Here is a 17,568-nt window from a genome sequence, read left to right as displayed (position 1 = left end):
CCCTCTCTCTCTCTCTGCCCCTCCCTTACTTGCTCACTCTCTCTCAAAAATAAAGAAACATTAAAAAAAAAAAATCTATTGATAAAAACTGTAACCATAGAGGTAAATAAAATTGTTGAAATTTAAGGTTTAAAAAAGTTTTGAGACTTTCAATTAGTTTAGCATGTTTGTGCACTTCATATAAATGGACTCATATAACATATAATCTTTTGTGTCTCATGTTTTTTGCTCACCAAACATTTATGAGATTCATCCATGCTATTACATGTATCAATTCACGGTTTTTCAATGCTGTACAGTAGTCCATTGTATGAATAAACCCAAGTGGATTTATCCTTTATCCTCCTAGTGGGCATTTGGGTTGTTATTCGTTTGGAGGCTATTATGAAGAATGCTACATTCTTGCATGTATCTTTTAGTGAACACATGCAGTCACTTCTCGAGTACATACCTGGGAGTTAAAATGCTAAGTCATAGGATTTAACTTTAAAAGAACTGTCTGTTTTCCAACCTGGCTGTACTATTTTATACTCCTACCAGCAATGTATGAGCATCCTGATGTTCCACTGTATGCATGACCAGTCTTTTTAATTTTAGTGATTTGAGTGGAGTGAAATGATATCTGCATTTCCCTGATGATAAGGGATGTTGAACCCCTTTTCATGTGCTTACTGGCCATTTATCTCTCTTTTTGAATTGTCTTTTCAAACTTTTAGCCATATTCTTTAAATTGGATTTTTTTTTTTTTTTGGGTTACTGGTTTGCAAAAATTCTTTATCCATACTGAATTCTTCATTAGATATATGTGTTGTAAATATTTTCTTGTAATCCATGGCTTGCCTTTTCATTTTCTTAATGAAGTTTTTTGAAAAGATTTTAATTTTAGTTTTTAATTTGATGGAGTCTATTTTATACCTTTTTTTTTGTTTAGTCCTTTATGTGTCCTGAGAAATCTTGCCTACCCAACGTCAAAGATACTGTCCTATATTTTCTTCTAAAAACATTAACAGAAGTTCTTGGTTTTAAGGGATTATGTTTTTCTTTTATGGTTAGTGCTTTGTCATTCTATTTAAGAAATCTTTGCCTACTTCATTATTTAAAAAAAAATTTTTTTTACATTTATTTTTGAGAGACAGAGAGAGACAGAGCACAAGTTGGGGAGGGGCAGAGATGGAAGAAGACACAGAATTCGAAGCAGGCTCCAGGCTCCAAGCTGTCAGCACAGAGCCCGATGCGGGGATCAAACTCAGGAACCATGAGATCATGACCGGAGCCAAAGACTGAGCCACCCAGGCGCCCCAAAATCTTTGTCTACTTTAAAAACATGAAGCTGTTCCCTATGTTTCCTTCTGGAAGCCACTATTTTGTCTTTCACAAAGACAAAGGTCTATAATTCAACTTGAATTAATTTTTGCATATGATAAGAGGTAGGGCTCTGAACTCTTTACTTTTTTCTTTATACAAATATTTAATTGCCCCTGAACCACTTGTTGAAAAGACCACCCTTGCCCCAATGAAGTGCAGGGATGCCTTGGTCATAAATCAAGTGACCAAATATGTATGGCTATTTTTCTCAATTCTATTTCTGCTAGTCTACTAGTCTAATCAATTATCACATGTCTTTGTAACTTTGCACTTTACACTAATTCTCAGCAACTATCTCTTTAAATATTACTTTCACTCCATTCTCTTCCCCTGCCCCTTCTGGCTCCTCTTCAATCATATTTGCCTGTATCTATCTGTGTCCTTCATAACTCTTACATATAGTTTTTTATTCACATTTTTTTATTTTTCTGTGCTTTAATTTGGGTATTTTCTATTGACCTTTTTTACATGTTCACTAATTCTGTCTTCTCACTAGTTCATTAATTCTGTGTTTACATGCCCAATCCAGTAAGTTATTAGTAAAACTATTTCTCAGTTCTAGAATATCTTTTTAATTATAGATTACAATTCTTTGTCTAAATTTTCTGACTTTTCATCCACTTTACCCATCTTTTCTTTTTCTCAAGACATTTACAATAATTACATTAAAGTCCTTCCTAATTCCAACATCTGGATCACCTTTGGATTTGCTTCTATTAACTATCTGTTCTCTTCATTTATCATTTTCATTTCCTGCATTTCTTGTAACTTTTAGCTGTATGCCAATCGTTACGTATACAAGAACAAGAGAGACTTAAGACATATTTTCTCTTAGCATTTGCGTTTTCCACTACTGGAGTCTGATATCCATTCAATCAGGAACTAAAAATGGGCCGCAGGTGCAGTTCAAGCAAAATTTACATCAATTTGATTTGCTAAGTTCTGTAAATGTGTCTCTCCCCTAAATTTAGACTGAAAATAATATAGGTTTCTGTCTCCTTAGCCCTTAGCCTCCTTCCCTATACAGCTCCCAAATCTGACATTTATCTTAAAAGAAAAACTAGCCATATTTGATACAGGGCTTACCTACCTTAAGTCTGTGTCTCTCAAGCATTTCAAGATTAAAGAATATTCACTTTGCTTTTCTAGCTCAGCCTTATTCTCAGGTGGTACCTGACTCCTTAGCCCTAAACGTTCTGTCCCTTGGACGCAGTGAGCTTAGGTCTTTAGTCGGCTCCACAAAGTAAAAATCTGGCAAATATCTTGTGAAGGAGACCTCCTTGTGAAAATAATGTGTCCTTCTCACAGCAGGACTTTGCCTCCCAATATTCAGCTTTCCTAGTCCATCCCCAGCATCCTTCACAAGACTCAGCCAATGCCATTGGGGAAAACTAGCCATGCATTTGGAGCTCCTCTATATGTCAATACTTCACATCTGCCCACGTTTGTCAAGAGTTGTGACAGTTTCTTTCCTCCAATGGAGTCCTGTTTGTGCCAGTAATTAACAGCAGTCTGTATTCAGAATCAGTAAATATCCATGGGGAAGAAAATCACCAGTGATCTCTGCTCTAGCAAGAGATCTTTCCTGTTATGAATTTTAGTTAATATACCCCTTGATGACTCCACAGTTCTCCAAGGTCTTTTAAAGTATGATTTTTGTATTTTATCCAGTGTTTCTTAGTTGTTGGAGTAGGAATGACTGCCTGGAGCTGAGTACTGCATACAACCTTACGGAAGTAGTTCTCAATTTCAAAGACTTAAAAAACAAAACAAAACAAAACAAAACAAAACAAAACAAAAATGTAACACAACTGCAGAGCAATTCTAAATATTTCAGGAAATGTTTTGAGAAATGGCAGTTTTTACAATTAATATGTATTTTGAAGGAGAGAATACTCATTTGCATTTATAAGTCTTAGAAATTTGGTTTTAAAAATTATTTATATTATATAACCACACATTATTTTTAAAAACATTTTAAGATTTTGGAAACATTAAAGGATTATTTATTAGAGGTGAAATGTTCTATGGTGATATAAGTGAAAAGAAAATATTTATCAATGAGCAACTATGCCATTTCAGGGAGGTTGTTACTTGACCCACTTCTGTTTCTGTCACTATCTCAGTTATATATTCTTTTCATTAACCAAATATATTTAATAATTAAATCTTCCAATTAAGTTATGAAATGTGTCAATCTGAGTTTTTATTTCTAATTCTTTCTTATACTCTGAAAATAAGATACTCTACATGTATGTGATTTTGAAGTTCTACAACAATTTATAAAATTTCATTCTGACAAAATACAACAAAGATATAAATGGTTCATTAATAATTTACCTACAGATAATTTTTCTATACCATGATATCTCTCAGTTTAAAGGCTTCACATCTCTACATGGCCATGTTTATCTTGCTGCTATGCTCAGCATTTTATTTTTTATATTACTATTATTTTTTTTTTTTAGAGTGAGAGACAGAAACTGAGCAGGGAAGAGACAGCAGGCTCCATGCTGTGTGGAGCCAGATGCAGGGCTCGATCCCACAATCCTGGGATCATGACCTGAGCCAAAATCAAGAGTCAGACGCTCAACTGACTGAGCCACCCAGCTACCCCTATGCTCAGCATTTTAAAGTAAATCAAGTTGGGGCGCCTGGGTGGCGCAGTCGGTTAAGCGTCCGACTTCAGCCAGGTCACGATCTCGCGGTCCGTGAGTTCGAGCCCCGCATCGGGCTCTGGGCTGATGGCTCAGAGCCTGGAGCCTGTTTCCGATTCTGTGTCTCCCTCTCTCTCTGCCCCTCCCCCATTCATGTTCTGTCTCTCTCTCTGTCCCAAAAAATAAATAAGTGTTGAAAAAAAAAAAAAAAAAAAGTAAATCAAGTTGACTGAGTTCTAACCCTGGAATAAAAAATACAGTACATAATTTCTTTTAAATTTAGCTACAATTTCTGTATTTATCTGTTTCCAGGTCATCTAAATCCCATGAAATATCTATTTTATTTTGCCATTTTATTTTTTTTTACAGAAAATGTCAAATATCTACACAAGCATGGAGAACATTATAGCAAACTCCCATGTATCCTCACATTCTGCCTTGATAATTATAAACTTATGTTCTTGTTTCATCTATATCCATACCCACTTCCTCTATTCCCCTCCCTGACTCAAACTGATTTGGAAAACAAATCTCAGGCATCATATTATTTCTTCTATAAATAATTCAGTACATATATTTAAACAGGGATTCTTTCTAAACCATAATGCCATCATTATACCTAAAAAATAAGCTTTTCTTTAATGTTTTCAAATATATAGTCAAGGTTCACATTTCTCTAACTATTGTACACATATTTCCCTGTCACACACACACACACACACACACAAATATTTTTGTAGCTTATCTGTATCAATGCCTTGTAATCAACAGCAAATAGTATTCTTTTTTGCCACTAGATGGTACTACCGTGTAAATTTCAGAAATACTTAAATTATCTAGTTGAAGACCCACCTTGCCTTTCTTTGGGGTAACCAGGTTAATGAACAGGAAACATGATTCAAGATTATATATATAATCTATTCCAAAGAATAATAAGTGATTTTGAGATAAATAACTACTGTTTTGGATTAACTTTAATCCAATGTAGGAAGTGCCAGTGTTTCCAAGAGTCTTTTCACAAATCAATACTCCAAGACAAAACAGATGGTCATAGTTCATGCTTTTGAGCTTAAAGCGTTTTAAGGAGAGTTACATAAATAATTTCATTATAGGGTTGTAACTGCTTTGATACCATACGCCCAATCCTAAAGAAATATGTGGACGTCTTTGCAAAGATGTCTGCAGAAGCACTTGCTGAGTAATAATCAATTCATGGTTGAATTCAGACATACCTTAAGTGTTCATTATTCATGATGTATAATATTATACCGCATGGATAAGTGGTCAACCTGAAATTCCACTGTAGAAATTTAAGGGTCCGACTTGTATTGTTACTCTGAGACATTCCACTTCAGCATGGAGATGGGTGTAAGGGTAAGTTAAAATGTCTCCCAAAAATTAATTCTGAATTTGCTCAAATACTTAAGCAAGAAGTTAAAAGGGATGTCAAAATTATGTACTATACAGGTCTAGATAGACCTGCCAAGAGGAGTTCTTTGCAAAATATACTTCCCAAAGTAGATGAAAGAGTAGTCCTGTAGGGAACTTTAATTCTGTATCTTCAAACTTTTAAAACCACATGCCATGTACAATAATTTTAGATATATTGTGTTGATCAGTGTTAAAATAGCAAACTATTCTTTTTTAACCCATTAGATAACTGATTTGGCTGTTTTTAAGGTCACAGTTCGTGGTGAGGAAACATGTTTATTTAAAGTTTACCTTATGTCCAAAAGGACTGGAAGTAGGTATCTTACAGATCTATCATTGCTGAAGACAGTTTTAGCCACAGAAATAGGTAATTAGAATAAAAAAGATTTATGGATAGACAGAATTATACATATGAGTAAAAGGTTGAACTGTTATGATTTGACTATAAAGGGTAAGAGAGGAGCAAACTAGTTCAGCGATGTACAGAAGCTTGAAGAATAAGGGAGACCTCAAAATGCATAGAAAAAGAATTAGAAGAAAATAGGAAATGAATAAGAGTAGTGGACAGATAGGAAGAACAGGGTCAGGCACCCGGATGCTAAAATAGCCAAGAGGCAGAAACAACATAAAGCAGGAAGAGTTTTTAAAAGAGAAAGAGGTTAACAGTTTTGTTGATGATCTCCAAATTTATAAAGTTATTAAGTTCAGTGAGAAGATAATCTGCCTAAGTAACTGGAAATTAAAATAGCTAAAATTTTAACCTCAATTATTCTGAAATTAGAACATATCTTCCCCACTACAAACTGAGTATTTTATAACTTTTCTTGGAGGTTACCACAACTTTTCAATGCTATTTGGCAAACCAATTTCAGGACTTGAAAGAGTCATGGAAAGCATCTAGGCTAGTGTGATGCCTGTACTTTCCAAATAAGGCACCTTAAGTCCAGAAGCGTTTCTAAAGGTGATACAACATGACTTGTGGCAAAAAAAGGAATAGGACCAGGTTCTGGTCCTCAGAGTCTGGTCTGACTCTCAGTTCTGGACTCTTCCCATTAGGGAATTCCATTTTTCTTGATCATTTATCACTATAGCACTTAAGTGGAGACAAGATCTGGACAGCTGGGGAGGAAGACTGTCTTTAATAATTAAGGTACACTCTAAAGTTGTGAGACTAGTTTCTGTGAATTACACAGAACACCCAGCCTCAGTATAGTGATGCTAAAGCTGGCCTCTTATTTTTAAGCTTAAAAACAACTAAGAACTAACTAGTAATTGGGGTTTTACGATTATTTTCTCTACATGATTCGCTGGATTAATTTAATACATTTTGGTCAAAACATACATGTTAACTTTTGCAGGAAGGAGTTTACATATTACTGCTGAACTTAAAATACACGTTTAAGTAAGCAAAGTATCTAACCCCAAGTTTACAGGAGGGAATACTGAATAAAAATGGATAAACTACAATTAAAAGTCACAGTCTTGATACCTTCATATTAGATGCCTCAGTTTCCAGTTTTGTAAGATGATTGGAATTATCTTCTAGCTCTTGTCGAAGATTTGAGTTCTCCATCTTCAGTGCCTCAACTTGCTTTAACAACTGATCATATGAAGCTGCAGCCATCCTTGGCTACCCTTGGACCTATAAGGTTAAAAAGGATTTTGAAATTCACTACTAAAAAAATGGTGGCTGCTTGTTTATAAAGAAAGGGATTAAGAAACAAAACTCTGGAGACATTTAATAAGAACTGTGTTAATTAGCAGTAATGGTTTCAAACCAATATTGTTCAAGCAGCATCTTTCTAAGAGGATGAAACACTGGAGTCTTAGCTGAAGACAAGGAGGAATAAAATAGAAGAGAACCTCAGTAGTGTTTGATTACATTTGCCTTTTCACAGGTGGATGAGATTTCTGTCAGGTTAGGACTTTCTTCAAGTTTTCAAAGATACTTTAACTGGTCTTACAGGCAAAACTTATGTAATGAAGTATAAGCATTGATAAGAAATTTATATTGGTAACGTTATTTATGGATTTTGTCCAATAGCTACATAACTTTAAAGTCAGAGTGAATTAATGAGATTAGGTATTACATTTTGTCACTTTGATAGAAGGACAGTCTTAAGTATCATCCATGGGGAAGTAGTTAGTTCTGAACTTTCAAGAAGGCCTCATTAAAAAGGTAGCCATTTAACAGAATGAATACAAAGGACAGCCCTAGATTGAGAATTCAAATCTTTTTGATAGGAAGATGAAAAATAAGAATTACTAATACAAAGTTCTATTACATTTATTAAAAAAGATGAATATAATAGGCCATGCTATAGCATATGCGGTCTTTGGACCCACTGTGCTCAGAATGAGGCCAAAAGACATTTAAAGAAAATTGATGATTTTGGAAGTAGAAATTGTCAAAGAGAAGTGAGGTAGACTCTGGCAATTAATTACATCACTGTGAAAGAAGGAAGAAAAGAAAGATATAGAAGATAGCTAGGTAGTAAGAGATCCTTAGTATGAAGAATTAGAGACTGCTAAGAGTTAGATTAAGACTAACCAAGTTCAGAAGACCCAGATTCTCTTTTTAGTTTATTCCCAAACACAATTTAGAATAAATAAAATTCTGCCTACCTTAATTCTTTTAGAACTAAAAAGTATTACAAAAGTTTGTCTGTAAACGATACTTAAAGATCTTGACATAAGAAGATGCTTCTGTAATAAAATCCACTACACAAATCAAGGCAGCCAGGTTATAACACTAACTAGTCAAGACAATATTGGAGTTCAGCAACTGGAAGGCCCTTAACAAGGAAAAACAAAGGACTCTGATATAGCCATTTCTTTGAGTTAATGATATATTTGGTGCAACCCATTGTCATCTGAGGAGGAAAGTGAGTCGTGGGAGGTGGGCAATCACTGACAAAAATCTTTACGATTGAAAACAATGAGAACTAGATTTGTAGTTGGAGACCCAGGTCTTAATTTCAGGCTTGGTCATGGTTTAATCTTTGTCCCTGCATTTTAATTCCTTTCACCATTTGTAAAATGGCTATCTACTACTATCTGCACAAATACAGGGATACTGTTAGTGCTTTCTTCTGCAGCACGTATATTACAGGGATACTGTTAGAATTAAGTAAGAAAAGGCAGGTTGAAAATAAAAGTGCTATGTAAACATATGTTATAAAAAGACACATGTAACATATCTTCCTTAGAAAGACCCAATGTCAATCTGTTTTAAGCTTCTGTCCTGTGACCAAGGGACAAAAGGTAAAGAAGTAATTCAGCCACTTGAAAAGTACAGAGACATCTCAAAAATGAAAGAGAAACTCATGGGTATGATCATTAATCTGCTTTACATCATCCCATTAACAAGCGGGTCTGAAAATATATTAAAAACCATGTAGCAGAAGTGGGAACTGACAGAATTTAATAATGCAAGCCCTGAAATTCTTTATTTCAAATAACATTTTAACAGGCAACTTTGCACTAAAATAATAAAATATTAAAGGTAACTAACACTGAAAAGAGACAGGTATACACAGGTATGTGAAGACATGGAGACCTCACACAATCACAGAAAGAGCCAGATGGGCAAAATGAGCATAGACGAAGCGTTCTTTACTGAAGGGAAAAAATTCAACCCTTCATATGGATAATTAAAACATTTGAACACTCTTCCCCCCTTCCAGAATCACAATCATAATTTGATGGGAACAAGATGTTTCACGGAGTAATACTCCCTTGTATTCTTTTAAATTGTTGCAACCATTCTTCCCTAAGTTAAAACTGCTTGATGCAAAATTTGAGAAATCATAAATTTACTTTAGAACACCTTTTATACAATCATTAGAATTACATGCCAAGTAGATCTTAATTGCAAGTCACTCAACAACATTAAAAAACTGAAAATTTAGCTCATGAAATTAATAAAACCTTGGAATCTTTCACTTTAATGAGAGTATGCAAATATCCCAATTTGTTTTTCTGTAGTCAAGATGCCATTAGAGAGATCCTCACCCCATAAGAGAAAGGTTAAGAGAAAAGAAAGCAATGGGACTGTTATTCAGACTTTTATCCAAATGTTCAGTGAAAAACAAACTTAGAAGTATCCGAAGAAATTAACGCAAGGAGGAAGAAAAGTTGCAGGCTGGTAAGATATTCAATTAGAATTAAATTTGGAGTTATCATTATTACTAATGTAAGAAGTCTGGGATCATTTTTTTTTTAAATCAGTGAAACTTTTTATTGTTTTGTTGATGGATTAAAAAATATGTATTTGCTAGCACTTTTAGGTGGCAATAAGAGGAAAATACTAACAGAAAGAGAACAAAGCAAAAGAATCCTAAAAGACTACTTTGCTCAACTGTATGCAAATAAACTTGAAAACTTAAATAGGTAATTTTCTAGAAAATGTAATCAATCAAAACTAACAGCAAAGAGAAAGAAAATCTAAAATTTATAATAAAAATCACTATTAGAAAATCGACATCATTGAACATACTAATAGATCTACACAGAAAACAAAATATGATCCTGGCAAAGGTGATGAAAAGATGTTCTACAAATACAGTGCCCGTTCTTGGTTGAGAATACTGAATGTAAAAGGACTCTTCTTTAACATGACATCAGCCCCAAAGCCAGCACCATATTTAATGTGAAAACAGTGGATCTATTTCCAAAGTCAGGGAAGCCCATTTTTACCCCTATGTTACTCATTGCACTAGAGTAATGAAGTTAAAAGGAATAAAATTGGCAGATGAAATAATTATATACCTAGAATATCCCAAAGAATCAACTAAATATTACTATAAGGTAACTGAGGTATTTAGCATAGTCCAAAACATACAGAAATCTTTCCTTTTTATGTGCAAAGAGAAATCAGAGAGAAGATGAAATGGAAGGAAAGGTCCCTATTTCTAATTTTTAGGAGTATAAAATACTTAGGCATAAACTGAACAAAGAGTCCAAAACATATATGAGGAAATATAAACACACCTTGTTCATGTACATAAAGATTCAGTATCATTAGATGTCATTTCCCCCAACTTAATTTATAAATCTTATACAGTCCCAGTAAAAATGCTACATAAGGTTTGTTTTCATTTTGTTTTCTGTAGCTAGACATTTGGAAAAACAAGCAAAAAAGGGAAAATATGAAAAGAGAAGAGAAGGACTAGAACTACCACATATTAAAATATTGTACAAAGCCTTTATAAATAAAAAAAGTATATAGTTAACTACATTGTACCAATACGTTCATTTTTTAGTCCTGATACTTGTACTGTGAATATGTAAGATGTTAACATTATGGGAAGCTGGGAAGTTGAGTGAAGGGTATACAGGAAATTACTATACTATTTTTCCAACTCTTTTTTAAGTCCAAAGTCATTTTTGGGGGTTCCTGGGTGGCTTAGTTGGTTGGGCGCCCGACTTTGGCTCAGGTCATGGTCTCACAGGTTGGGGTTCAAGCCCTGTGTCAGGCTCCATGCTGACAGCTCAGAGCCTGCCTGCTTCAGATTCTGTCTCTCTCTCTCTCTCTCTCTCTCTCTGCCTCTCCCCAACTCGTGCTCTCTCTCAAAAATGAATAACCTTATTTTAAAAAGTTTTTTAAAAAGTTTTTAAAAGTTAGGATATTGTCATTTGAATAGGTCAACCATGGGCGCGCGCGCGCACACACACACACACACACACACACACACACAAATCCATAAGTAAATACATGTAAATTTAGTCATAATGAAGGTAGCATTTCAAATACATGTGAAAAGTTGGGCTTTAAATATGGGCACTGGGCAAAAGGACAGCCATGAGAAAATAGATAAAATCGCATCTACTTATATTACACACTAATATGAATCGGAGAAGGAACAGAGATTTAAATGTTTAAGAACATTATATTGCACTTAAATTATGGAAACAGTTTTGTTTTTTAATTAAAGATATTTAAATGGAATACACCCTCTTTTGGAGTTCTCTGATGATGTCTGTAGAGTAGGAGTAAAAGATCAGGTATGTTACTTCAAGCAAGTGGGAGTTTTTATTTGGTATAAAAGCATAACTACTTTTAAATAAATAGGATACAACTGTGCAGTGGAATACTACACTGGCATTAAAAAGAATGAAGTTGATGTTAAGAAAAAAAAGGAACCCACCCCCCCCAAAGCCCCAAAAGAGTGCAGGTCATTGCATCTCATATGGTCCATCCTGTTATATTAAAAGGACTGTGTAAGCATAAAAAGTCACCGAAAGGATATACAAAAATATAGTCATTGTCTCTAGAAAAAAAAAGGTCTGAGGTCTGCTGAGAAGCCTTCTTTGATACCTTTTAGTAGAGTCTGAAGATTAAAGCAAAAAGTTGGTTCTCTGAAAAGGCTAAATATGATTAGACAGAGAGAAGAGACCAAATACAGAATATGAACAAAATTTGGAAGGGGGTTGCTGATTTAAGAAGAAATAGAAAACCTTAATAGTTCCTCTATAACTATTGAAAAATTGGAGCAGTAAATATTTTCTCCCTTCTCTTCCCAACACAAAAAAACACCAGATCCAAACAGTTTTACATACACTTTCTACCAAACATTTAAGAAACAAATCATTCCAACTTTATAAAACTTTCCCAGGAATAGAAATAATAGTTAACATGCATTCTATCAGGCCAATACAATTATGATATAAAAGTCAAAGGTAGTGCGAAAAATAATTATGGCTAATATTATCATGAATATTAATACAAAAATCCTGAACAAAGTATCAGGAAGCAGGATGTATTAGTATACAGTAAAGAAACTATAGCAGAATCAGGCTGGGTTATCCTATGAATCAAAGGATACTTTAACATTATATAATTTATGTGTCATTCACTACATTAAAATATTATATAAGAAAAATCATATGATCATCCCAATAGACAAAAATCATTTGATAAAAGTCATTAGCTATGCGAGAAAAAAACTCTTAATAAACTGGAAACATAATGGAAGCTGGCAAAAGCTAAACATTTTTAACAGTGAAATGTTAGGGGCATTCTTTTTAAAATGAGTAAGATAAGGATGTCTATTATTACCACTTTCATTCAACACAATCCTTGAAGTCCTACTTACTAATTAGCACAGTAAATTTTTTTGAAAGAATAATGATTGGAGAGGCATTAACAAAGGATACAAATTTTAAATTATGAAAATTTAAGAAGTTTGTCAGATACAAAAATCATTATACCAAAAAAAAGTTTTGTTTTTTTTTAAATATGAAATTTATTGTCAAATTGGTTTCCATACAACACCCAGGGCTCATCCCAAAAGGTGCCCTCCTCAATACCCATCACCCACCCTCCCCTCCCTCCCACCAAAAAAAAAAAAAAGTTTTAATTCCAAGCAGAGTCCTCACCTATTTTTAATTCTTCTTCTTTAAAAAAAAATTTTTTTTTAAATTTTAGACAGAGAGACAGAGAGAGAGAGAGAACACATGAGCAGGGAAGAGAAGCAGAGGAAGAGAGAGAATCTTAAGTAGGCTCCATGCTCAGTGCAGAACTGAGCGTGGGGCTCAATCCCACAACCCTGGGGTCATGACCTGAGCGGAAATAAAAAGTCGGACACTCAACCGGCTGAGTCACCCTGGCACCCAATTCTTTTCTCTTTATTTAACAACCAATGCAGGTCCTTATCTTCCATTCTACTTCTCTTCCTATTCTCTACTAAGACTCAATAGGTGATGATATTCAGTTTCCTATCTGCTATATTCTTTACTCAATCCTTCCTTTTCTTGCATTCTGTAAATGGCTACTTATTTTGGCTGGAGTCTATCCAAGCCTATTCCCAGTAAGGACAAGCTCCAAGATGGCCACCAAAATTACCTGAATTGGCAAACATTTTCTGAAAAGGCTTTGTGAGCCCTAAGATTTCTGTCACAATCACCTTTGTTGTTTTAACACAAAAGCAGCCACAGATAATACCTAAATAAATGGGCATGACCATGTTCCAATAAAACTTATTTTACAAAGACAATGGCAGTTTGCTGACACCTGGCCCAGAACATGAATTTCCAATTCTGGTATTTAAACACCCCAAGGTAGCCCAGATAATTTCAGGTCTTTAAACACCCCAAGGTAGCCCAGATAGTTTCAAAGGCTACTGAAAAATTCTCAAGATTAGTATTTCACTTTTAAATAACAGGAAACAACCTGCTACGCTGGAAACAACAGAGAACTAAGAAGTCTTAAGGTCCTCGATTAATTTTTAGCAATCATTTTTAATTTCCATGATTTCTTCATCTTCCAGAAATTTGCTGCAATCTCTATTTGGTTCCCTCTCACTCTATGGCATTATAAGTACATACCTTAAAAAAAACTTTTTTTTACTATCACTTAAATGGGGTCTTAGGAGAAAGAGGTGATAAATGCCAGTGATTAATTTACTAGCTGGCATGGGAAACTCTATTTTTACTTTAAGGTTTTTAATTCATATAGAATTGCTGTTTTTATATATGGTATGAGTATAGTACTTTATTGTCTCCCATATGGAGAACCAATTATATCAGCACTACTTATTAAATAAAACATTTCCTTTCCACTGAACAGAAATGTTATTTCTTATCATTTGCTAAACTCTCATGTATACTTAGAAGTGTTATTGCATTACATTTCTATTAATTTGAGGCAGATTACATTTCTATGATACTAAATCTAACTTCTCTCTGTCATGAATAATTCAAGTCCTTCAATCAAATTTTCTAGTTTTTTTTCAAGAAACGTTCCTATGCCTTTTCTATCAAATTTATTTGTTTTTTTGTTGTTGTTTTATTTGCCGTGAATAAACACCATTCCATGCCAGATACTGCTAATACCGGTAAGAACTACTGATTTTATTTAATACATATCCCTTACGCACCCACCTTCTCAAATTATCCCATGAATTCTAATAGTTTTTCTTATGTATTTTCTGGGTATAATTATATAAGTTATAAGTAAAGATAATTTTTGTCTCTTCTTTCCCAGTATTTACACATTCCTTATCTTGTTAGCTTGAAACTTCAAAATAACGTTGAATAGTGATCTTATCCCTGATTTTAATAGGAATGGTTTAGTGTTTCACCATTTTATAGTCTTGCTCTTAAGATTTCAGTAAATAATTTTTAGGCATTTTCCTTTTAAGTTTTTATCATTTGATTCATTAATAGTTCACCAGTAAATTATTTCTTCTAGCTTTTCAAGTGGATTACCACAGAGTTGTATATGTTCTCTCATTTAAAAATTTGCCACTTTTCTTATTTGTGCTCTTTTGGTCCTTTGTTTTCTTAATCAGACTTGGTAGTGTTTCATCTGTTTTATTGATCTTTACCAAAAAAATAAACTTTTGGTGTTATATATCCTTTCTACAACTTTATTACTTTACTCATTTCTGTATTTATCCTTAACTAATTACATTATTTCCAACTGATTTATTTTGTTCTTGTTATTTAAACTGAATATTAATTCATTTATTTCCTTACTCTATTTACATGTTCGTTTATCAATTTCTATGTTAATAATATAAGTACTTAAGGGTATTAATTTTCTTCTCAGTGTAAGCTTGGCTATGTCCCATAGGTTTTAGTATAAAGTGTTTTCCTTTTTATTTCTTGACAATTCATAACTTCAATAGATTTCCTCTTTGATATAGGGGGAAACTAGATCTTTCTCAATTATTAAGTGTATAAAATGACTTGAGTCATTTTTTTATTGCCACTAACTGATTATTTATTAGACTGGAGACTGTTGCCCTCAAAACTGCTACTATTCAGAATTTTTTAAGGTTTGCCTTGTGGCCAAGAACGTGACTAATTTTCAGAAATAACCCACTGAAATTTTAAAAAAGGAAAAAGTGTAAAAAGTTCTATCACTTAAATCCTTTATATGTGCTTTTCTGTGTATTTGGTATGTGAAATTTATAAAGTCTACCATTTATTGCATACTTAAAATACACTATGTAGTACAAGTGCCCTACATATATATCTCACTTAATCTTCAAAACTGTAAGGTAGCTATCACTCACCATTTTAGAGTTAAGGGATGGGACTTCAAAATGCTAAATAATTTTCGTAAGAACACAAATCAAGTTGCTAAGCCAGATTTCAAACTCCTGTTTCTAATGCTCATGCTTTTAAAGACCATATAATACTATCTTTATGTGGTTTTCATGACCTGTTATATCGGTTAAGTCTACCTTCCAAACTTATGTTCTACTAGGTCTCAATATAACCCTTCTCAAATCCCTCCTCATTATCCCGTGTAGACTATTTTGTACTTTTGTTCACAATTTGTCTCCTTTTTGAATGTCCCTTCCTTTTTTCCTCTGCTTTGCAGTATCTCCATCGTTTAAGGCATAGTTCTGTTGCCTTAACATAAAATCTTCCTGTCCTCTCCAGCCAATAATGAGTCTTTCTGCTGCTGCTGAGTTTTTGATGAGTTTTGTTTTCTCCACCTTTAAGACAAAGTTTATTATTGAACACTTAGACAGATTTTGTTGTTTTTAGGAGAGAGAGAGAGAGAGAGAGAGAGCGAGCATGAACGGGGGAGAGAGGCAGAGGGAGAGTGACAGAGAATCGTAAGCAGGCTCCATGCTCAGTGCAGAGCTTGATGCGGGGTTCAACCTCAGGACCACAAGATCACGACCTGAGCCAAAATAAGAGTCAGACATTCAACTGACTGAGCCACCCAGCCACCTCTCGAATACTTAGCTTTTGTTAATTCCCAAATGCTTTATTCTGTGACAGCCACAAAAAGACAAATAACAAGCAGGAATAAACTGAAGCAGTGCTTTATCAGCCACGGAGAGCAAGGAAGAGAAAAAGAGGATACAAGTTCAAAGAATGTCTAAGATGACTTTTCCATTAAAATTGTAAGATGATGGGGGCGCCTGGGTGGCTCAGTTGGTTAGATGTCCAACTTTGGCTGGGGTCATGATCTCGCGGTTTGTGATGTCACAAGAGCCTTATGAGACCAATGCAAGGGGAAAGGTAAGTTGAAACATTCCTTATTCTCAAGTATCTTATTATCTAGCAAAGGAGCAATATTCTAGCAGCATGGGTAAATCAGGTGAGTATACAAATGTATCAGATGTTTGTGTACCACCTTACATTCTCTTGGTTGCCTTTAACTTCAGATGTAAACTGACTGTACATTAGCTATACCGGGTATCTTTTGCTTTCTGTCCTAGAGACACTCCAGCATGGGTCCCCGACATTCATACATGTACAACCGATAAAAGAATGAATGTTTGATGAGGCAATCCTTGACTAAAGGGGAATGGAAGCTAGTATATACACTCTTTTTATGGTTGGATAATTAATTCTATGTGGTTCCTCAGAAAGTCCTGACAGATCAAGCCACAGTTTTCCAAAGTGACAACTGACTTGAGAACCTATACTTATTCTGGCTGTCCCTTTTCACTTAACTCTTTCTAGCCCTCTATTCCTAGAATCACTTCCTAAAAAAAGTACTTCATCCAAGGCCTTGTTTCAAGATTCTGACTTACAGGGGAACCAGGCTAAGATGCAAACTATTTACAATCCGAGGGCAAATATAGGGCTCCTGTGTGGCTCAGGTGGTTGAGCATCTAACTCTTGATTTTGGCTGAGGTCATAACATCATGATCATGATATTGAGAACTTGCATCCGACTCCGTGCTGAGCATGGAGCCTGCGTAAGATTCTCTCTCCCTCTCCCTTTGCACGCCCCTTCCACGCTTTCTCTCTCTCAAAAAATAAAAAAAAATAGAAAGAAAAATACAAATTTGTATTAAAAAACATTTGATAGAATGCTATGGAAGTAATACCTTGCTGAGAAAATTAGGAAAAACATTGAGAATGCAAAAGCCATTTAAGAAGGGACTTGAAAGATGGCATAAATAGTAACAAACATAAAGGTAAGAGATTAGTATTTCAGAAAAAGGAACAGCATGATCAAAGTTCAGAGGTTAGAAAAATGATGTATATTTGGGAAAATAGATAGCAATTTAATTTAGCTGAAATCCAGTGTAGAGGAATCAGGGAAACGAGGGAAGTAAGAGCATAAATATGGTCTGGAACCACATTGTGGTTGGGTGACTTCATACTGTGAGGAAGAAGAGGTTTGGACAGAGTAGCT

General features: G+C 34.4%; 1 protein-coding gene across 12 annotated transcripts in view; it reads right to left on the bottom strand.

The window, feature by feature from the left end:
- The window catches only part of APC (APC regulator of WNT signaling pathway), a 147,510-nt gene that overhangs the window by 69,838 nt on the left and 60,104 nt on the right, over window positions 1–17,568 (bottom strand). For 4 of the 12 annotated variants that reach the window (XM_045500830.1, XM_045500848.1, XM_045500853.1 and 1 more), the window contains exon 1: window positions 6,943–7,093. The exons of the other annotated variants lie outside the window; for them this stretch is intronic. In XM_045500830.1, the coding sequence (XP_045356786.1) occupies window positions 6,943–7,077 (135 nt within the window). In that variant the 5' untranslated portion in view covers window positions 7,078–7,093. Of the gene's footprint in view, window positions 1–6,942; window positions 7,094–17,568 lie in introns of those variants that run through there. 12 annotated transcript variants of the gene reach the window in all.

Source organism: Leopardus geoffroyi, chromosome A1 (genome assembly GCF_018350155.1).
Source record: "Leopardus geoffroyi isolate Oge1 chromosome A1, O.geoffroyi_Oge1_pat1.0, whole genome shotgun sequence".
In the NCBI taxonomy this organism is placed as follows: Eukaryota; Metazoa; Chordata; class Mammalia; order Carnivora; family Felidae; genus Leopardus; species Leopardus geoffroyi.
This window is presented reverse-complemented; position numbering and strand designations above follow the sequence as displayed.